Source organism: Mercenaria mercenaria, unplaced genomic scaffold (genome assembly GCF_021730395.1).
Source record: "Mercenaria mercenaria strain notata unplaced genomic scaffold, MADL_Memer_1 contig_4977, whole genome shotgun sequence".
NCBI lineage: Eukaryota > Metazoa > Mollusca > Bivalvia > Venerida > Veneridae > Mercenaria > Mercenaria mercenaria.
In genome coordinates this window covers 24,501-48,119 of record NW_026463250.1, presented here as the reverse complement: position 1 = coordinate 48,119, position 23,619 = coordinate 24,501, and the positions used below count along the sequence as shown (strand labels likewise).

Below are 23,619 nucleotides of genomic sequence, written 5' to 3'. Positions count from 1 at the left end.
GACAAGATTTGTGACAGACAGACAGACAGACTGACAGACACAGACAGGAGTAAATTAATATTTCTTGCCTAACCAGCGGGGAAAGTATACATTTGTCCGAGCACGCGCACAGACAGACACAGACTGGAGTAAATTAATATGTCTCCCACACCACTGTGTGGTGGGAGAAATAACTCTACTGAGAGTTAGAATGATGCAAATACTGGTGACACAACTGCAGAAATACTTACCATTCTGCAGTCACTGCGTGAAAAGCAGCGTGCCACAAATGATAGATTATTTCAGTTAAAGCAGTATTGGGGATATGATGAAGATTTCGCTGAAATCGATGATGACAGTATGATTGAATCCTCTTGTTAAAAACAGAAAACAGACTCTAATAATAATGATTACAATGTCTCCAGTCGTTTTGCAGGACTGTCTAAAAATTTAAAAGTCAGGAAGTTTGTGATGCAGACACTGATTCAGTTTTAGCCTACAATATTACAGATCTGTTTCGTAAAGGCATGGAGGAAGAACAATATAGTCATTTGATCAAAGATGAGGTGACGCCTCGTCCAGGAAATTGTGAAGGACTGGTTACTGTCAAAACTAATCAACTTGTATGGGAAATAATTTCTCCATTCTTTGTCTTCATAAAAGGAAAACTTAGAAATGTACTAGGGATTTTTCTAGAGCGGAACAGCAGGGCGCAGCGCCCTGCCCATTTTTAGTGCCGCCCTTCTGCCCAAAATCGCTGCCCTTTTGCCTTTCTTTAGCGCCCCTTTGCCCTTTTAGCACCGCCCCTTTGACCATTAATTAAGTATTTCTAAACGAACTGCCCATCAATCATCTGTTAAAATAACATCCCAGATAATTATCAATCGATACGAAGTTATGACACGCACCGACTATACACAGGTGCTGTGTATTTGCCCGAGGCATGTATGCAGTATCGGTATGCAGACGACGACCGACCGTATCATAACAAACAACAATTAGATAGGTCAGCAATCAAAGCAAACTGCAAAACAGATTAAAAAAGGAGAACAAGAGGGCCATGATGGCCCTATATCGCTCACCTGTTATCATTGCACTTGAGGACAAGACAGTCCTCAGAAAAAATATCTAAGTCCAAAGGACAGGAACAACAAAGGAAAGAAATTTAACCAAAAAGAAAAACAAAATTCTTACAAGGTACAGATATGTCAAAATACACCTAAAAATTGGAGGTACCATCCATGTTGTACCACAGAAAAGTGGTCTCGGTTTTTCCCTACGGCCAATAATAAAAAAGTTACTAAAAATAGGCTATTTATAGTAAGTAAAAGGGAAGTAATTCAAAAGAAAATTATTGTAAGTTAACAAAAGAAGGATCTGCCAAATAAATCTGTTGACATAAATGAAATTTCAGATCAGTATCTTCATTAGTTACGGAGATATACCCATTTTAATCTGAAATAAAGGGAGGTAATTTGACATAAAATCAGTCCATAGTTATCTACCCTGATTGGCTCGGTCCAACTAATGACAATAATGAAATTTCAAATAAGTCCTGTAAGTACTTACTGATATAAATCCATTTTGACTACCATCAGGGGAGGTAATCAGATATAAAATAACTCTGGAAACTACGATTGGATCTGATTTATCATGGAATCCAAGATTTATTGTTGTTGAAGATATTTTGGAAGTTTGTATCAAATAAAACCATAAATGAAGTCTCTATATGGCTGCAAAAGCAAAAATAGCCAATTTTGGACATTTAAGGGGCCATAACTCTGGAACCCATGAAGGAATCTGGCCAGTTTAAGAAAGGAACCAAGATCTTGTGGTGATACAAGTTGTGTGCAAGTTTGGTTAAAATCAAATCATAAATGAAGTTGCTATTGTGCAGACAAGGTCAAAATAGCTAATTTTGGCCCTTTCAGGGGCCATAACTCTTGAACCCATTAGGGGATCTGGCCCGTTCAACAAAGGAACTGAGATCTTATGGCAACACAAGTTTTGTGCAAGTTTGATTAAATTCAAATCATAAATGAAGCTGCTATTGTGCAGACAAGGGCAAAATAGCTAATTCGGGTCCTTTCAGGGGCCATAACTCTGGAGCCCATAATAGAATCTGGCCAGTTCAAGAAAGGAACCAAGATCTTATGGTGATACAAGTTGTGTGCCAGTTTGGTAAAAATCAAATCATAAATAAAGCTGCTATTGTGCAGACAAGGTCAAAATAGCTGATTTTGGCCCTTTCAGGGGCCATAACTCTGGAACCCATAATGGGATCTGGCCAGTTCAAGAAAGGAATCGAGATCTTATGGTGATACAAGTTGTGTGCAAGTTTGGTTAAAATAAAATCATAAATGAAACCACTATCGTGCAGACAAGAAATTGTTGACGCACGGATACATGACGGACGACGGACGAAGGGTGATCACAAAAGCTCACCCTGTCACTATGTGACAGGTGAGCTAAAAAACATCTTAAAACAAAGTCTGCTGCTTATTAAATGCCGATAAATGGCCAATAATTATTGGCAACTTTGTTGTTCTCAGTTTGATCTCGGTTGAAGATAACAGTCGATCTTTAATTAGTATCACTCCCTATCAGAATATATATGATTTTGTTATATTTATTTCATCAAAATACTATTAAATTTCTATGATATTAATTTTGTTTAAAAGAAAATAAACCACTCCATCTTTTACAGAACGTAACGGCAATCTCAGAATTTAGCGTAGACAGTCAGCGCGTAGAGTAGTTTCCCTTTACCAAAATGGCGAAAATCGTAAACAAAGTTATTTTGTTAAATTTGTAGTTGGAAAATTGTCTACACCTTTGTATAATATGCAGCCACGTTTCGGGGTTAAGGGGGTTGAGGGGGGTGTCCACTGTAAAAACAAGAGCTGTCGGAGGACAGCAACGCTCGACTATTCAACAGCCTTGTCAATTGAATGACTACAAAAGTTGAAAAAGGGGCATAATTTTGTAAAATGCAAAGTAGAGGTATTGAACCTCTGTACTGCATGTCATATCATGACAGTGAACAAGTGTGTGAAGTTTCAATCCTTTCCAATTTGTGGATACTGAGATACCAGCTTACAATACATACAAAAACTTAACAAAAAACTGCTAAGTCAAAGGGGCATAATTTTGTAAAAATGCCAAATAGAGTTATGGGACCTTCACAGTGCATGTTAGATCATAACAGTGAACAAGTGTGTGAAGTTTCAATCCATTCCAATTAGTGGATACTGATACCAAAAACTGCTCAGTCGAATAAGGGGCATAATTTTGAAAAAAAAAAGAGTGTAGAGTTATGGGACTTGCTTAGTGCATGTCAGATCATGACAGTGAACAAGTATGTGAAGTTTCAATCCATTCCAATTAGTAAGTACAGCTTACATACAAAACCTTAACCAAAAATTTCTAAGTCGAAAAAGGGGCATAATTTTGTAAAAAAGCAAAATAGAGTTATGGAACCTGTGCAATGTAGATCAGTTCATCACAGTGAATAAGTGTGTGAAGTTTCAATCCATTCCCACAAGTGGTTACTGAGTTACCAGCTTACATACAAAACCTTAACCAAAAATTTCTAAGTCGAAAAAGGGGTATAATTTTGTAAAAAAGCAAAATAGAGTTATGGAACCTGTGCAATGTAAGTCAGTTTGTCACAGTGAATAAGTGTGTGAAGTTTCAATCCATTCCCACAAGTGGTTACTGAGATACCAGCTTACATACAAAACCTTAACCAAAATCGGGACGCGGACGCAGACGCGGACGTCGACGCATGGGCGAGTCCAATAGCTCACTATTCTATGAATAATCGAGCTAAAAACTGTGCATTTATACATGAGTATCAACGGTACATTCAGTAATGTAATGAATGTGTAATGACAGATTTGCACCAGACTTATTAAATTATTCAATAGTATCTTTATGGTATATTTCTAATCAAGAAAACTTTCCAGACAAAAATAATGTATGCAAACATAAAACAAACTGCATGTATTTATAAATGATCATCATGTTATATAGACAAACAGGTAAATTAATTAATGTTTTTCCTGACATTCAGATTCATTGCAAATCTTTCTGTAGTACCTTACAATGTAGACATTACAACAAAAACCAAGGAAATCTACCGTATGATTTTCGTAGACAAAGGTATGCAACGCGTAAAATACACCCTGCCCCTTTTTAGCAGCACCCTGCCCTTTTTAGAGGTCTAGAAAAATGTACTGATTTAAAATTTTAAGTTGATTTAAATAGGAACATTTAAATAACATTTTGTGGAACACTTGTGCTATCAGAACCATCTACTTAGTGTTTCAAAAATAAATTGAATTTGATCTGAGAGAAATTTATGCTCTTTGCTCATCTGCTTCCGCACTATACTCACAGGAAGTAGTCATCTCTACTGACTCCTACAGGACCTCTGTTCACTGATATTAAATTCCCCCCACCCCACAAAAACCACTGGTACCACCACAGCTCTTCCACAGGTCCATGTCCCTGTTGCCAGCACCAGAACCCAATGAGCATGTTTTATAATAGAGAACACCTCCTCGATCGCATAGAACAGGGCTCCGGAAATTTTGAGAACTCAATCGGTCCGAAACGAAAATCCTGACATCGGCGCTACCCCACCCACTGCATTACCAATATACCATATTTGTAAAACGTGATAATAAGCATGTCATGCATTAAAACTGAGTTACCCGTCAACGCGAGTTACCATACAATGAAGACCAGTTATTCAGGGTTATGTGTGATCGTTACTTTGTTTAAATTTCGATGTTTTTCCGAAAAAATACTTGCAAAGATAAAATTACCGAGGCATACACCGTGTACCTAACTAGTCTAAAAGCCAACGCACGTGACTTCGGTACCGTATACACGGCAGATAATTTGTGATGTTTCGGAAATTCCTCATTCTTTGACGGAATTTTATAAAATACAATGCGTCAAATTGAATTACACGACACATATTCTCTGCTATACATCCTCAGTATTTTAAGAATACTCTGCCGCGGACCGAATGTGTACGTTATGTGAACGCTGAGATCGAATTTCCCGCATGTGTAGTACCATTTTGTCACGCGGGTTGGCCACGGATATTTCATTTCACTGGCGTTGTACTTCAATAAGCAACTACATTTTATTAAGTTATATGTTCATTCCTTATGTAAACAAAATTTCGTTTTGAAACATTTTTTAAAAGACCGATTTGATAAACAGCGCCACTCCGGTTTTCTTTATCATTCGTGTTTGTCAGTCCATTTTTTTTTCTTTCTTTTTTTGTACAGTCGGGTTGCAAAGACGATTTTCTGCACTTGTTTCAACTGGAGCCCCAACAAATGTATCATGTAATTTTTACAAATCAAGTAATTATAAAAATTATTTATATCGGTTTCCCGTGTGATGTCTCATTAAATGCAGTGACCATTTGGTTTTTACCCGTGATCAAACATAGCCTTTTTAAATAAACCATCCGTTGGATTCTAAATAAAAGAAGTGGATCCCCATCGAAAGGATTTGGATCCAGTCATAACATTTGGAAACCAGTCAAAAATGTTTAATACATTGCAGTCCGCTGTCTGCAAACATTAAAGGATGTGCCGCGCGAGCACTGATTGCGTCACATGCTAATTACGGACCGATTATCAAGGTGACAATCAGACCGTTTGACACGTTTACTGATTATCTGAGGGTGCGACCAACAATTTCCTGCTTGGCAGGTGATCGTGTATTGAGATTTCAGACCGAAATTTATACTTTTCTCCATTTTTACGGGACCGATTTTTTTTCGTTTTTTCACTTCATGAATCGGTCTGAAAAGTCAAAAATCGGTCCAAAACCGACAAACCGGCAAATTTCCGAAGCCCTGGCATAGAATATACGTATATATGATTGAAAACATCAAGTAATTTTTTAAAAATATTATGGACATTGCAATACATTTTCCATTTTTATTTCAAAGAACAAGATACTGTCTCTCCTTTTTAAACAACTGTGAACAAGACATAATTATGTTTTTAAAAGGCACTGGCATCCAGATCCTTTGACAACAAAAAAGTAATTCTTTTAGATATCTTAAAATTAATGCTATATTTCTTAAGAATGCTTTGAAACTTAATTACTGACAGACTATATGTTATGGATACACATAATTAGTTGTTTACTACTTTTTACGATGAAAATCAAAAAGTACTTGTAACGCTTTACTCGAGGTAAACTGCCTCAATTATGGATATCTATATTGAATGCGCATTGAACACTAAATCCTTCATAGCGCTATTGGTAAAGAAAGCAGAAAACTTTTTTATTGCGGCGGCAGTCTGGATTCGATTCCCAACATGGACACCTTTTTTTTCTTGATTTGGCGTTTTTGAAATAGTTTAGAAACAAAAACTCATACTCTAATGCTCAAAATATGATCAAACTTCAATTTGAAAGAAAGATCATTTTTTAGCCAAAATCTGGAGGTCACTGCCTTTAATACATATCTATACAGTTGGTTTATTAGTTTAGACATGATACCTTTCACTTGCTGTGAAGACTTTTGTACAAAACTGCTTCCAGATGCTCCAATATCTGGAGGTAAAAAAACTTCTGTCCGAGACATTCCTTCTCCCCCACTACCATTCTTCTTTACTTCCTCCCTTCCTTTACCTTCATTTCTATCTGGCGGTGGGTCACTTCCACCAAAATCTGCCATCTTTTTAAACTGCTAAAGCTGAAACAAAGAAGTTTGACTTCTATAGTAAATTAGTAATTGAAAACTTTTGTGTAATCTGCAAAAAGAGTACTTCTTAAATTAAATGGTGACCACCCACAGGTCCATAGCCAGTGAATTATATTCCCTACTGAATACTTGGTTTGTATATGAGGCGACTATATTTTGAAAGATATTTAATTTGCAAATATTCACAAGTTATGAACCAAAGGACCGTGCAACAGTTTGTTGGTTCCTATTTTTTACAAAATCACTTGAGGGGAAAAGTTCTGTCCTAAAATGATCTATATTTTTTAAAAGTAAGTTAGTTACTTTGTGTTGTGGGCATTTATGAATCTTAAAACAAGTAAAGAGCAATAACTCTGCAGTTACTGAAGAAATCCTGATGAAAGATATGCATGCATCAATGCCCTATAGTGTTCTATATTTACATTAAATGTCAAGGGGAAAACAAATTGAATGCTTTTACTGGGTCAATGGGGATTATACTATAATTATCTCCATTTCCATTGAGAATAAGAAAAACACTAGGTTATAAATATAAATTTAATGCCATGGATCAATGTTCACAGGCTGTATAAAGAACTTATATAACAAAACTTATGATCAGCACTGATATTCTTATGAATATTCTGTAGCGGTTCTCGTATAGGGTGGCCTCGGTAGCTCAATTGGTGGAGTTATGGCACGGAAAGCAGAAAGTCCGAGGTACGAATCCCAGTCGAGGCTGCACATTTTTCCTGAGACTGTTACATTTGGGGGCTTGTCCGGAATGCTCACCCTTGGAGCCCATGCGGGGCGAAGCAGTTTGGCTGGGATGTGTATCTGAATTCGATTAACAGTCTGCGGCAGACATTGGCCAGGAGAGCCAATGTCTCGCAATAAGAGGGAAGGTGTGTAGCTGTTCTCGTATCGGGTGGCCTCAGTAGCTCAATTGGTGGAGCGTTGGCACGGTAAGCCGAAGGTCCGAGGTTCGAATCCCGGTTGAGGCTGCACATTTTTCCTGAGACTGTTACAATTCAATTAACCGGCACATATTATTTACTGACACACTGTGAAGAACATTCACAATAAACATAATATTGCATAAACAATATTTCTCACAACATAACTTATTCAACCAAATTATTAATGCAGCAATTTCTATATAAACAAATTTCGATTTTTGTTTGAATTACAGGCATTTTCAATTTTAGACAGACGAACAACATCAAAACAAAAGGCAGAGGATGATTAGTCAGATAGCCTGCACTAGTACAAAAGCCCTACAATCCGAAGGCCTACTATTAATTAATTCTCGGTGTCTGAAACTAAATAGCAATATAAATATTGCGTACATATTTCTTTATAATGTTCACAATGTCAAATGTGGAAAAAACGTTTAGCTTCCAAGCAGTACTTTGGTTCAACTCCTGCAACCTGCGTAGGACCCCCACCCACTCCCCAATTTTATCAGCAAACCTTCCAGGTAGAAATATTGCCATACTTATCTGATCAAACCTTATGGTCTACTTCTGGAAATAATAACAGTTATGGGAAATGTTGAATAAAACATCTTTAAAGGTGCAAAATAAAGACAAATGAATAGACATAAATCTTAAAAGAAGACTACACATTTTGAAATATACTACTAAACATTACAATAGCCGTACAATATTCCCTTGAAATCAACACATGTACAGAGAAACAAATGATTGTTTCTGTATTTTCTTAGAATGACATGGGTGGTCATTTTGTCTTTCTTTCGTGTTTATCGCTTTTCTGTAATTGGTCGGTAATTCTTCGGGATCACATGATTTTAAAATTAATTCAAATGAATATCCGTTTAAAGAGGCACCACAAAATAACTGTATTCTTTTGTATTTCCATGATGGTAATTATACAATCATGCTTTGCATGAAGAAAATGAAAAATTAGAGTTGTCACAGGAGTGACGAATTATACCCCCACAATATGGCCTTGTCACAGAACTAAGCCAATCTCAAAGCTGAACTTGCTTGACCTTTGACCCACTGACCTAAAAATAAATAGAGGTCATCTGCTGGTCATGATCAACCTCCCTATCAAGTTTCATGGTCCTCAGCCCAATTATTCTCAAGTCATTGTCCGAAAAAGGTTTAAATGTTCCAGGTCACTCTGACCTTTGGAACTCAAAATCAATACAGGTCATCTGCTGGTCATGACCAACCTCCCTATTAAGTTTCTTGATCCTGGGCCCAAGCGTTCTGAAGTTAATTGTCCGAAAACTGTTTAAATATTCCGGGTCACTGTGACCTTGACCTGTGACCTACTGAACTCAAAATCATTAGGGGTCATCTGCTGGTCATAACAAACCTCCCTATCAATTTTCATGATCCTAGGCCCAAGCATTCTCAAGTTATCATCCGGAAACCATTTAACTGTTTCGTGTTATTGTAACCTTGACCTTTGACCTACTAGCCTCAAAGTCGAACTTGACCTGTATTTTATCATGTTACACCTGTGCACAAAAATTTATGATCGTAGACACAAGCGTTCTCAAGTTATCATCCGGAAACCATTTAACTGTTCCGAGTCACTGTGACCTTGACTTTGACCTACTGACCTCAAAGTAGAACCTGACCTGTATTTCATGATGTTACACCTGTGTACCAAAATTTATGATCCTAGGCCAAAGCTTTCTCAAGTTATCATCCGGAAACCATTTAAGTGTTCAGTGTCACTGTGACCTTGACCTTTGACCGTCTGACCCCAAATTCTAACTCGACCTGTATTTTCTGATGTTACACATGTGTACCACAAATTATTAAAATTGGTCAAGCCTTTCATGAGTTATCATCCGGAAACCATGAAAACCAACGGACAAACCGACCGACCAAATGCCAAGCTCACTCCTATATACCCCCCAAACTTTGTTTTGTGGGGGTATAATAATGAGTATCTAGTTACAAGTTGACAGTGACATAGATTAGGCCAAGACAATGTGTGTAATGTCTTAATATTTTATTGAATTACTGCAGCAACATGTACAGAAATCAGTGTATTTAAATTTCAATCACATTTTGTTTCTACAGTGTAAGATAGTTATTCATCTATAGTTTTGAAACTATGCTAAAAAGAGATTGACTGAATAAGTTTGCAGATGAAGTTGCCAAAACACATTTATTTAGGACAGGCCTAAAATGTCCACCTGAAAACTTGTAGTATAGCTGTATATTACCTGTATTTTAAGAATGATTTTCATGAAGTTTTTGTGGGTGAAAAATGTAGGTCACTAGGTGTGGTGGGTCTTTCAAAGAGGCATCACAAGGTAACTGTATTCTTTTGTGTTTCCATGATGGTAATTATACATGCTTTGCATGAAGAAAATGAGAAATAATGACTATCTAGTTACAAACTGACAGTGACATATATCAGGCCAAGACAATGTGTGTAATGTCTTAACATTTTATTGAATTACTGTAGCAATATGTGTACAGAAATCAGTGTATTTAGTTAAATTTCAATCACATTTTGTTTCTACAGTTTAAGATAGTTATTCCTCTATATTTTTGAAACTGTGCTGAGAAGAGATTGACTGAATAAGTTTACAAATGAAGTTGTCAAAACACATTTATTCCGGAAAAGCCTAAATTGTACCGCTGAAAATTTGTAGTATAGCTGTATGTAACAGGCTGAAAATATTTCAGGCCTGGCCGGGAATCGAACCCGGGACCTCTCACATCTAAGGCGAACACTCTACTACGTCGCTATAAAAGCTAGTTCAATAGCAAGGAAGTATAAGTGTACCCTTATACTCTACCCTACTACATACACCCCCTCCATTTTAGAATTCGTCCTCGAATTCCAGGAGTTTGAACCTTTGTGGGACGTTCCAAGGTGTCCATTCATATCTACTCGTGAGTTATTTACGTTGGACACCAAATGTAACAGGCTGAAAATATTTCAGGCCTGGCCGGGAATCGAACCCGGGACCTCTCACATCTAAGGCGAACACTCTACTACGTCGCTATAAAAGCTAGTTCAATAGCAAGGAAGTATAAGTGTACCCTTATACTCTACCCTACTACATACACCCCCTCCATTTTAGAATTCGTCCTCGAATTCCAGGAGTTTGAACCTTTGTGGGACGTTCCAAGGTGTCCATTCATATCTACTCGTGAGTTATTTACGTTGGACACCAAATGTAACAGGCTGAAAATATTTCAGGCCTGGCCGGGAATCGAACCCGGGACCTCTCACATCTAAGGCGAACACTCTACCACGTCGCTATAAAAGCTAGCTCAATAGCAAGGAAGTATAAGTGTACCCTTATACTCTACCCTACTACATGTATATAACCTTTATTTTAAGAATGATTTTTATGAAATTTTCTGGGGTGAAAAAAGTAGGTCACTAGGTCGTGGTGGGTCTTTAAACATTATTGACTTTTTACCTGATTATCAAATGTAGACTTTTCAAATAAATGTGACACTGGGCACATCCTCTATCATAAACTGATACTATATCTGTGTGCTTATGTCATGTGAGAACTTGGCAGACATCCAAAAATCTAATGGACTTAAACAACTTCCTTTTCCAATTAAATTCAAAATGATACTTTAACAAGATTTATACTTGATCAATACTACCATAGAAAAAACAATCAAACCATACCTGTATGTATTTAAAATATTTTTTTTAACCCTCTCCCTGCTAAATCTCTATAATGAACTTGTCTATCTTTCAATTTTGACAGTACTTATAAATGTTAAAAGGGGTGCTTACCAAAAAAATACTGACTGGATGGCGAACAGTGCAATCATGATAAGACTGTACGGATGTGCAGGCTGATCATAATCTACACTGGTAGCCAAGGCAGAATCAATTTTCTCACTTATCGGACAGAAAAATCTCTATTTTTAGAAGTGCTGGAAAATCTTATCTCACATGGGTTATCCCACACTCCTGTGACGGACTACTTCATGCACTGAATATACATACTATTTATGTAAAATAATTAAAAATCAGGTACCTTTATCTTTTCTCTCCGTTCCTTATAGTGTATTTCTCGATTCAAACTTCATTACTTTATGATAAGAACGTACCGTTACGTTACAAACGATAAAACTAAAGCCGAACTTTGTTATTGTGCGTCACTGAAATGTCACGACGTCACTTCTGCTTACGGACGTCAATTTCCCGCGTTTTAAATAGTTTCATATCATTTTCATGCTTGTTTTTATTGTTTCTGTTGTGGTAAGTGAGAAATAGAATCCATCATTGGTGTTCGGTGAAGATCGAAAATCCCAACCCTCAGGCGCACCGCTCAAGTCTTAAACTCGGCACAGCCTCGTTTAAGACTTGAGCGGTGCGCCCTCGGGTTGGGATTTTCTTAACCGAAGACCAATGACAGATTCTCTATGTCCATCATGATAAGGGTTAATCTGTCTACTAGGAAAATGCTGAACATATAAACATTATAAACATATTTATCATTTAGTATAAGTGAACCAGTTACCCATCAAGAAAATAGATTTCCTGATAGATCATTATAAAACCTCAGATGTAATAGATAATAAACATAAATATATTTATCTGCTCAACTGCCATGTATTCTTAAATGACTAGTAGTTTGTTTGTTTTGGGTTTAACAACATTTTTCAACAGTATTTCAGTTTATGTAATGGCAGGCAGTTAACCTAACCAGTGTTCTTGGATTCTGTACCAGTACAAACCTGTTCTCCATAAGTAACTGCCAACTTCCCAACATGAATCAGAGGTGGAGGACGAATGATTTCAAACACAATGTCTTTAATCAAATCGTCATGGAGAACATACGCCTCGCCTAGGGCTCAAATTCACGACCCCGATATCCACAGATCTGTGCTCTCCCTATTGAGCTAAGTTGGCGGGCTTTATCTACAGTTAAGCATATAGTGTTGAATGGGTATATGTATCCCAGACACATAAAACTTCCCTACATCAGTAATAACTTGCATGTATATGTTGATTTATGCTTATTTACAGAACATTATACCATGGCTCTTGAAATGAAATTTGAAACTTATTTTCATTGGAAAATAAGTTTCTACAGCAGCATCTTTCAACTTCCAGCTAAGTCCCTGTCAAATATTAAAATATTCAATGTAAAATTGCCATATATCACTTTTCTTGCATACATTTCAGTCTAGATGTTGATCATACTAAATAGTTTTTCCCCTGTCAGATGTTTTATTCTCTCAAGAATTATAAAATGACAAACAGCATAAAAGTGATATTATATATTCTATATAGGCCACCATCTATCTGTTTAAAAATACTGACTATTTCTTGATAGCCTAATAAAACTGAAAAAGGGCAATTAAATGTAATAATGAAATTTATTAAATGCATGACTCCTTATATAAATTGCCAGTCCATAGTTGAAGCTATTGAGCGTTTGTCCTTCAACAAAGGTGAGCTAATGTCAAAAATGCAGACAGAAAAACTTTAAATGAAACTAGAATGTGTCTGTAGGACACAGGGTGTGCCCCCCACTGGTACATTTGTCACAAATAAGTGGCAATAATTCAAATGTTTGCAGTCTTAATGGGGTATAGCCTCAAGAAACATTTTATGAAAAGGATTCATTATTCTAGGCGCTATACTTTTTGAGCTATGAGCATCACAAACAAAAAATCCACTATTTTGGCTATTTCAAGGGCCATAACTCTGAAATAAGAGCTAAGATTCTCAAGAAGAATGCCAAGTGTGCAAGGTCACATCACGATAAAGACTCCAGCAAGGTTTCCTGAATTTACATCAAATACTTTTTGAGCTAGGTATATAATTAGGTGAAAAAGTGCATTTTTTTACTATTTCAGGGGCCATAATTTTAAAAATAAGGGGTGGAGCCAGCCAAAAAATTAGAGGTGTGCGAGTTTATATCATGATAAAGACTTATGCGAGTTTTCAACCATTTATATTAAATACTTTTTGAGCTAGGTGTGTCACAAGGTGAAAATGTACATTTTTGACTATTTCAGGGGCCATAACTCTAAAAATAGGGGGCAGACCCAAATGAAAAATAGGAGGTGCACAAGTTCATATCATGATTAAGACTCATGCAAGGTTTCACGAATCTATATCAAATACTTTTTGAGCTAGGCATGTCAGAAGGTGAAAATGTGCATTTTTGACTCTTTCAGGGGCCATAACTCTGAAAATTGGGGGCAGACCCAAATGAAAAATAGGAGGTGCACAAGTTCATATCATGATTAAGACTCATGCAAGGTTTCATGAATCTATATCAAATACTTTTTGAGCTAGGCGTGTCACAAGGTGAAAATGTGTATTTTTGACTATTTCAGGGGCCATAACTCTGAAAATAGGGGTTGGAGCCTGATGAAAAATAGGAGGTGTGCAAGTTCATATCATGATTAAGACTCATGCAAGGTTTCATGAATCTTAATTAAATACTTTTTGAGCTAGGCATGTCACAAGGTGAAAATGTGCATTTTTGACTATTTCAGGGGCCATAACTCTAAAAATAGAGGGCGGAGCCAGATGAAAAATAGGAGGTGCGCAAATTCATACCATGATTAAGACTCATGCAAGGTTTCATGAATCTATATCAAATACTTTTTGAGCTAGGCGTGTCACAAGGTCAAAATGTACATTTTTGACTATTTCAGGGGCCACAACTCTGAAAATAGGGGGTGGAGCCAGATGAAAAATAGGAGGTGCGCAAGTTCATATCATGATAAAGACTCATGCAAGGTTTCATCAATTTATATCAAATACTTTTTGAGCTAGGCGCGTCACGAACTTCGGACGGACGGACGGACGGACGGACAGACAGACGGACGGACGCACGGATGCACGGACAAGACCAAATCTATATGCCCCCACCACTCATGGGGGGGCACAATAAAACATTTACTGAATGGCTTGCTATATTACTTCATTTTCAAATGCTGATATATACAATATGTGAACTGTATGCTGATATATACAATATGTGAACTGTATGCTGATATATACAATATGTGAACTGTATGCTGATATATACAACATGTGAACTGTATGCTGATATATACAATATGTGAACTGTATGTGCGAGCAGAAAATGCTTCTTAAATTTTGGAAAATGACATTTGAACATTCTGAATGGCTCTCCAGTCAATACTGAGAACTATTTGCCTTGACTTCGGGCCTCGACTTTTTGTTTATAGACCACCAATTGTTTTCCCATAGACTTCCATTATAACATTATGCATATATGGCCTTCCATAAACAGAAACATCACTTTTTACCGTATGAAATGGTCAAAAAGATATGAATATGCAGTGAACATACCACAAACATACCTGTAGACGGGAAGTATTCGCAATATATTCACTGCTAGCCGAGAACATGCTGTGACTGATTTATTAATCTTTTGGCCTACTGTTCTGATTTCATTAGGTAATTGAAGATCAATTAATTTGTTAACATCATCATTCTGTAAGGTTACAGTATGAGTCAAACTTAATTACAACCAGATGTTTTGGACATTTAAAAGCAACAAAAGCTTGTAGAACACGAATGTCCCCCTTGATGCATTCAGTAACTGCACAAGAAGCAAAAATTATTTGGTCACTGTGCACTGGACATTTGACATACTGACCTCAAATAAATAATTATGGGTCATTTATCAGTCATAAGTGACCTCTGTATCAAATGTGATCTTAAACCAAAGCATTCTCTAGTTATTTGGCAAAAAAAGTTCTACTGTTCTGTGTCAACGTGACCTTGACCGTTGACCTACTGACCTCAAAATCAATAGGGGTCATCTGCTGGTCATGATCAACCTCACTATCAAGTTTCATGATCCTAGACCCAAGCGTTCTTGATTTTCATCTGGAAACCATTTGGTCTACATTTCGACCGACAGGCAGACTGACCGACATCTGCAAAACAATATACCCCTCCTTCTTCGAACAGGTGCATAAAAACTGTACGTATTACAGACATTTTTCAAATGTGAATGGTGATTGTTGTCAGAGGATGATAGGAACATATTACTCTTATGCTTCCATGAATAAGTATGAGGAATTTTGAAAATGAAATGGATGCTTAAATTTTTGCAGCTGAATAATCTAGAAGGAAATAGAACAAGAGCTGTCACAGGAGACTGCACGCTTGACTATTTCGATGCTGGATAGTGAAACTGGGCACAACTGAGGAAGCTATTTTGTAGGCAATTTCTGGCTGGGTTTTGCTTGGAAACCATGTTTCATAGCTTGTTCCGCAACCTGGTTGCGGAATGTTTGCAGCAACTAGTTTGCAAGATGTTCACAGCAAGTTGTTCACATGGAGTTTGCAGTTACTTGTTTACGGCAATTTAAATCTTATTTGCAAGTGTAAAGTGAAAACCAATGAACATCCCACAATCATTGCATCTATTTTATCAGAAGTCTTCACAGTATGTTAATTTGCCTATTATTCGCTGTATGATCACAACAATTAGGTGTTTGTGGCATACAACAATATAAGGGTTTTGACTGTATACATTACTGACCAATCAGAACAGACTTAAAACATTAATTACCTTATTCTCAGGTATAATATCCCAGACTCACCAATTTCGACGCACATAACAAGCAACATGGCCGCGCTTTTTCATTCAGTAACATACGTGACTCTATTAGATATTGCATGTACACTAACCTTTTATGCATTGAATCATACCAATAACATCTTATTCTAAACAACTGACTGCCAGAAATCAAATGGTAAACAACAACTAGTGTGATCGGCCATACTTTTTCTAACACACCTATTTCGACGCATCTTACATGGTACTTGTTACGAAGCTTTTGATTGGCTTAAATATTTGTGCAATCACTGTAAGTAATGCGCTACACCATAACTGTCATGGATGCTGCAATAAAACTTGACATAAAAGCAGATGCAAGTAGATAATCAATATTAAAGGCCAAATGATATAAATAAATCTGAAAACATTTAAACATTCATCAACATAAGGGGCTAAGAACATAAATAATCACTTTGCTTTTTTAATACACACTGTCTGATGTTTTTTCTTTCATTTTTCTGGACTGCAGTGTTTACAGAGGAATTTGGCACATTTTGTTTTATACAAAACTTTAGATGAACCCAGTGTTCGCAGCCTACTTGACAAGAGAAAAAAAATGAAGTGTGTAGTAATGATCGCATTTATATATAATGCGTACACCTTCCAAAACAGTGCATAAAATAGTGTGATTACATATGTCACGTGGCAGTGATGTGACCTTGATAGCACCAAAGTCGGCTGCAGACGTACAATAAAATTTCCAGTAACTTTTTTAATCTAAGCTTCCACAGGGACGTTTTCAAAATGGATGAAAATTTGCATTAGTAGAAACATTAAAAATCATGTATAGGGTAAATGTAAGTTGATAAATATCTTCAAATTCCTGAACTTTCCAACCTTTTTATCGGTAAAATTAACCATGATGTTTTCTGTCATTACACCGAGTAACTACGTCATCGGAAACCCCAAGTTAATCGAGAACGAGGTCAAAACAAAAATGGCGTCGAAATAGGTGTGCGTAAAATTACGTGGTGCGACGATTTATACTTTATTTTACATAAGTTCCTTGTACTTTTTTAAATTTATGGTCTCTGACCATTTTGATATATTTTCAAAATATTGATGGTTGAATAACATTTCTAAAGTAGTAGTATGAAATCTAGTATCACCTTAATATCTACCTGACCATGCTTTGAACTATAGTAATTTTTTTTTAAATTTTTTATTTAACGTCGCACCAACACATGATAGGTCATATGGCAACTTCCCAGCTTTTAATGGTGGAGGAAGACCCCTGTAAGCCAGCTGGAAGGCTTCCTTACATGAATAATTCAATGCCCCTAGTGAGGCTCGAACCCACATCGATGAGGAGCAAGTGATCTGAACTTTTAACTCCTGTCGATATATAGCTTGGCTGCCTTTCAAAAAAATTCAAACTAATCACGCATCCATTGAAATACTATCAATATTTCCAATGTTCATATCTAATGCTGTACAATTCTTTTTTTCATTTTTCATTTTCAATTATCTTAACAGATAGTGTGTTTTAATCAGTTAAAGCTTACCTGCAGGTACATATACCACTGAAGTCTCTACATGGACACCTACAGGCTAATGTATCATTTTTTCAGATATTCCACCTTACAAAAATATTAAAAGTTGAATTTATATCCTAATTAAATAAAAATTTAGATAATATCATGTTGTCCACAAGTTGCCCTTGGAAGTAGTATACTGCTATTTTAAAATTTTCAAGAAATGTTTCAACTTTCTCTTTAAAATTCAATGAAAAGCAAATTAAATCATATAAAAGTGCAATTAAACTTCATCACTAACGTATCTATATAGAAACTGGTAACTGTAAAACTAGTTTTTCTTACTGTCATTGCCACTTCAGTTTGTTTTCTTCTTAAAATCTGGACTTTTTTCTAAAAAACTTGCTTCTTGAAACCGAAAGTAGATGCTGGACTTCCAACTTACTGATACGCATGCGCATGATGACGCACATTTAGGGCATATACCACTGTTTTGACGGATACACTGACGTATTCTCCTTCATTGAACGTAGGCCTACACATTACACTGATAATAGTGTACACTTTAAACCTAGGTTAGACATAACCCTATCCTTTAGTCTGTAAATTTAATAGGTGTAAAAAACACATATATAAACTGAAGTTTTTTTTCAAAGGCGTTAAATGGACACCAGTGCGAGAAAAAAATCCAGAGTTTGATTTTTCTCGTCGATAAATATGGACAGGCATAATATAATTATAGGTCTAACAGTAATAAAGCAACCAATGCACGAGTCATCTGGGGAACAGGTTATTGAACACTAATTTTTCACTTGGGGTGGCCACAGAAGTCTAAATTAAAGCTAGCTTTGGTTTAAATTTTACTGTGGATGTATTTTTGCCCGTTTTGTAGAAAAAATGGGAGAGAATGTTAATTATACTTGCTGAAGTTAAACTCAATTTAAGAATGAGTAGTAATATCAGGTCACAGCAGTCGTGAGAATGCAGATCCCAATGCATTAAGGAGGTAGGTTACGTTAATATTTGTAAGTACGCATGTCCAACCGGAAGCTAACGAGGCGATTTACGATGAAGTTTACGACAAACTAAATGTGTTTGTATTTCCGTTCTTCTCAAAACAAATCATGAACCCATCTCCGATCTGATGCTTTATGGTTTAATTAATAATGCAGAAATAATGAATAAATTGCAGCAGAAACGCTTCAAAACAATGTTGCCTTAAAATGACTTCATTGACGTCATAACGTTACGTGTCAGTTACCGCGCAAAAGCAATAGCTTTTATTTTGAAGGTACGTATGCATTTTCTGTGCATTTTCTTTATTTGAACTATTTTCAAAAAGCCATTATTTGCTGAAATATTTTTATGAGGCTTTTGCTCTGAATAATAATAAACATTTTGATTCTTTTATGTAGTTATATTGAAATGTTATGTGGAATGTAAGAAAATGGTTGATGGTAACCAATGTTATTTGGAATATAGTTGGGTGAAAGGTTACTTGTTACGGCTATTTTCAAATTAAAAAAGAAACTAGCAGTTTCATTTGTAATACCTATTTTTCATTTTCGTTGATAATTTGTTACTTATATACTAAAACTAAGATCTAAAATTGTTCAAATTTCAGAAGAAAATTGCGGTTTCTTGAATTGAATTGATGTTGCCATGGAAACGAAGCCCGTGACCTATATATCTAAATGTAAAATTCAAAAGCGTTGACATTGGTCTATTTAATGAACACATTTTCGGCTTTTTATTTTCATTTCAACAATATCCATGAGAGTATTAGCAGCATGCTGAACGATTTTTCAATGAAAAATGCCAGACAAATCTGAAGCTGTGAAATTTGTTTAAATAAATGCAGATAACACGAAAATGTAACTTACGTCTGAAAAAAATATGATTATAAGCTACATTAACAAGAAAGACACTTTTATTCAATACTTTTTTATAAGAAATTACGACAAAAAGCGAGATATTAGCTATTCTAAAATCTCTGTTGCCATGGTTACTTTAAATTTTAAGAAATGTAGGGTACCATGTAAAGTGCTTGGTATTTTACTAATAATATTTCCCAAATATTCCATGTTGGTCATTCTCAGAATGGCACTGAAGCCGTCGAAAACCCTGTTTTTTTATACATAGTTGTTTAAAAAAGAGAGAAAATGCGTTACCATGGAAACACGAGCCCGCGACATATACATTTTAAGCTTATATTAGAAAGTTTAAGCGCACACTAGTAAAATTATCAGTTATGCAGACTTCCACGGATATCAATGAAACTAAAATACACTGAAAAGTGTTAAATATCCGTATTTTCCTTCTTCTTTCAATATAAAATATCTTTGGGTGGTCATGTTCTTCAAACATGGATAAAAATTGAACTTGAAGGGGCAGAGATAAACGAAATTGATATTGTAGCAGTTAAAACATCATATTACACGAAATACAAAAAAAAATGCTGCGGTTCAACTTATTTGAATTTACCCTAGTAACAAGGTAACCTACCTCCTGAAATTAACGTTTTGGAAACGCAATATTTTTAACATTGTCAATTCTCGTATGAAAGTTTATAGAACAAATGAACACCTATTTCCGCCTTAGCCTAAGTTTACTTTAAGAAGTTTAAAAGGAAATCCAAGAACTTCATACTAAGTATGTTTTAGTTCCAGCAGATATGGCAGCCAACAGTACTATCGTAATTATATTAATGTTGTACGAAACAAACTTAATAGTATTAAATACGACATAAATGAAAATGTTGCAGTCTCGGTTAAATTGAGCCTGTTCATAGACGATATTAGAAATGCAAGCTACCACCAAAGAAGTATAAAATACACATTTTTATAGCTCTTTGCTACCACCCACGTCCTCTTGCTGGGTTGAGTAGAACTCAATATTTATGCATGTACCAAGTACAAAAGTACAATTTCGGGACATCCACAGATGTATTCATTAGGCGACATACATGGAACCTTCAATGATATACAGAGTGCAATTCCATGAAAAGCGGCGTATGGTCTCCAGTTAATAGAATGGGTTTGCTCTAAACGAGAAAACAATCGGCAGAATAAAACAAAGTGGAAGTTAGAGAGGGGATTTGAAGTTATGGTGCCTACATATCAGAAACTGCCAAAAGACAAAATTAAAAGCAGGCATCGTATCCAAGCTATTAAAATGGGAGTATTGAAACCACCCAAGCTGACTAAAAATTAGAAGAAGGTAAATTATCATAACATAAATGTCGTGCTGAACGAACTGAAGAGATCAAAATATGACATAGCTTATCACTTGAATCCTTCTGTTGGACATGATTTATCCACTGATCAAATCATCGAAGTTTCTAATTTTAAGGTTCGTATAGATGATCAACAAATCAAACATCCAACCATGTATTAGATTCCTATATTGAAGAAACAAGCATTTAAAGCTGGTTTCATCGCTAATTCAAGCTCTTGTACCACTACCAATCGTTTAAAGGTATTAATATCATGCCTTACTGCTGTAAAAGCCAAAACGAAAATATATTGCGATACAGTATACGAAAACTCTAGTAAGGCGAAATCCTGGATAAGTTTAGAAAGTAATTGTTACAAGGTGTTTTCAGATTTTACATACGGTTTTTCAATAAATTCAATAAATTAATTTTTATTAATTCATTCAATAAATGACAAACTAATTGCCCTTATACAAAAGACTTTCAAGGAAGAATGCTACATTTCTCGCTTGCAATTTTAACTAGAGCTATCACTAAAGGTGATGAATGTACCCCCCACATGCACTGACACAATACATTGCAATTTGACGCACACAAGATTGCATAATTATGTGGACTGTATGTATATAGACTGTATGTATACAGTATAGTAACAAAAAACAAAGTCCCATAACTATGCAGAATATTTATCTAAAAGAACGTAACATACACCATGCACAATTAGGGTTGATACTGATCACTTGTGTGAAGTTTCCTTAAATTATGTGCAAGGGTTCGGAAGATTAGGTGCGCACAAGATTGCATATGCAGACTGTATGTACATAGTATGTGAACAAGAAACAAAGTCCCGTAACTCTGCAATTTTTGTCGTTGAAACAACTTAACATGCCCCATGCACAAGTACTGTTGTTACTGATCACTTGTGTGAAGTTTCATTATATTGTGTCAAGGGGATGAGGAGAGATGGTGCGCACAAGATTGTGTCTATGTATATAGTATAGTAACAAAAACAAAGTCCCGTAACTCTGCAAAAAAATTTTCTGAAAGAACCTAACATGCCCCATGCACAACTACTGTTGTTACTGATTACTTGTGTGAAGTTTCATTCAATTGTGTCAAGGGGATGAGGAGAGATGGTGCGCACAAGATTGTGTCTATGTATATAGTATAGTAACAAAAAACAGAGTCCCGTAACTCTGCAATTTTTTTATCTGAAAGAACCTAACATGTCCCATGCACAACTACTGTTGTTACTGATCAATTGTGTGAAGTTTCATTAAATTGTGTCAAGGGGATGAGGAGAGATGGTGCGTACAAGATTGTGTCTATGTATATAGTATAGTAACAAAAAACAAAGTCCTGTAACTCTGCAAAAAAAATTTCTGAAAGAACCTAACATGCCCCATGCACAACTACTGTTGTTACTGATCACTTGTTTGAAGTTTCATTAAAATGTGTCAAGGGGATGAGGAGAGATGGTGCGCACAAGATTGTGTCTACGGACAGACAGACGGACAGACAGACGGACGGACAGACAGACAACCTGAAACCAGTATACCCCCCACCCCTTACAACTTTGTTGTCGGGGGGTATAATAAGGCATTTTTACTACATGTAGGTGCATTGTAAAATATTATACTATGACGAAGTTTGTAAAGTCCTACCCTTTTTATTGAAACATATTTACAACAGCTTTGGAAATGCAGTTTTCCAATAGGTGTGGGAACGAATTGTGCACCCCTTGTCGCAAATTTGTTTCATATTGTGGGTTGCGGGTTTATCCCGCTACCAAAGTTAAAGTGTATTTCTGACAATCATAACATCTGTATTTTATTCCGAATCTTATACAAAGGAATTCATGTGCTACACAAAATAGTCCCATTCATGAACAATGCGGAAGAATTATCAATGAACAGTCCATGGTTACATCACAAGCTGGGTCATGCAGAGTTCATCTTAGATATGAGGCACAGTAAATTTGTATTTCTTTCTCATTCATGTATATTCATAGACAGGCATTTAAACAGAAAACAAATCTACCAAAACCCCACAACCGTCAGACATTTCAAGGCTTTGATTTTTATATTGTTAATTTGTTATGAAAGATATTTTATGTTGAGCCTTTCTCCGAATAAGCAGCGGACAGTATTATTGCATTTGAGAATACATCATGCTACCTGGATGAAATTCTTTACATGAATTATCCGTATTTTTCTTAACTGGTGGATACCGGTTTTCCCGGGAGCTCAAGTTAAATACAACTAACAATTCTGCTTCCTTTTTAGATGTACATCTCTCTATTTATGACATCATTACACATACCAAAATAAAAAGAGGGGTGATTTTGATTTTAGCATTGTAAATTTCCCCCATTTTGACGAGGATATACCCCAGCGAGTCGGTATTACGTTAGGAATTTAGTGTGAAAACAACATGAACACACAAAGAACTCCGAACGTTCCGAAAATTAGGACCATTCTGGATTCCAGCTTCATCGTATCAATAAAACAAAAAATCAAAAGCCTAAGTGCCCGAGAGTCGGCTAATGATTGATGTACTGGTAGTATAGTCTACCAGTTTCTTTTTAGTTTTTTTTCCCAACTGAACAAATATTTTGTTACAATAGTTGAAATTG

At 36.0% G+C, this 23,619-nt stretch overlaps 1 protein-coding gene across 1 annotated transcript in view; it reads right to left on the bottom strand.

Moving 5' to 3' along the window:
* The window catches only part of LOC128554368 (uncharacterized), a 28,502-nt gene extending 10,396 nt beyond the window's left edge, over positions 1–18,106 (bottom strand). The window contains exons 1-2 of the mRNA XM_053535652.1: positions 17,801–18,106; positions 6,520–6,715 (exon numbers count right to left, since the gene is read on the bottom strand). Of these exons, the coding sequence (XP_053391627.1) occupies positions 6,520–6,697 (178 nt within the window). The 5' untranslated portion in view covers positions 6,698–6,715; positions 17,801–18,106. The remainder of the gene's footprint in view (positions 1–6,519; positions 6,716–17,800) is intronic.
* Between the last annotated feature and the right edge of the window lie 5,513 nt (positions 18,107–23,619).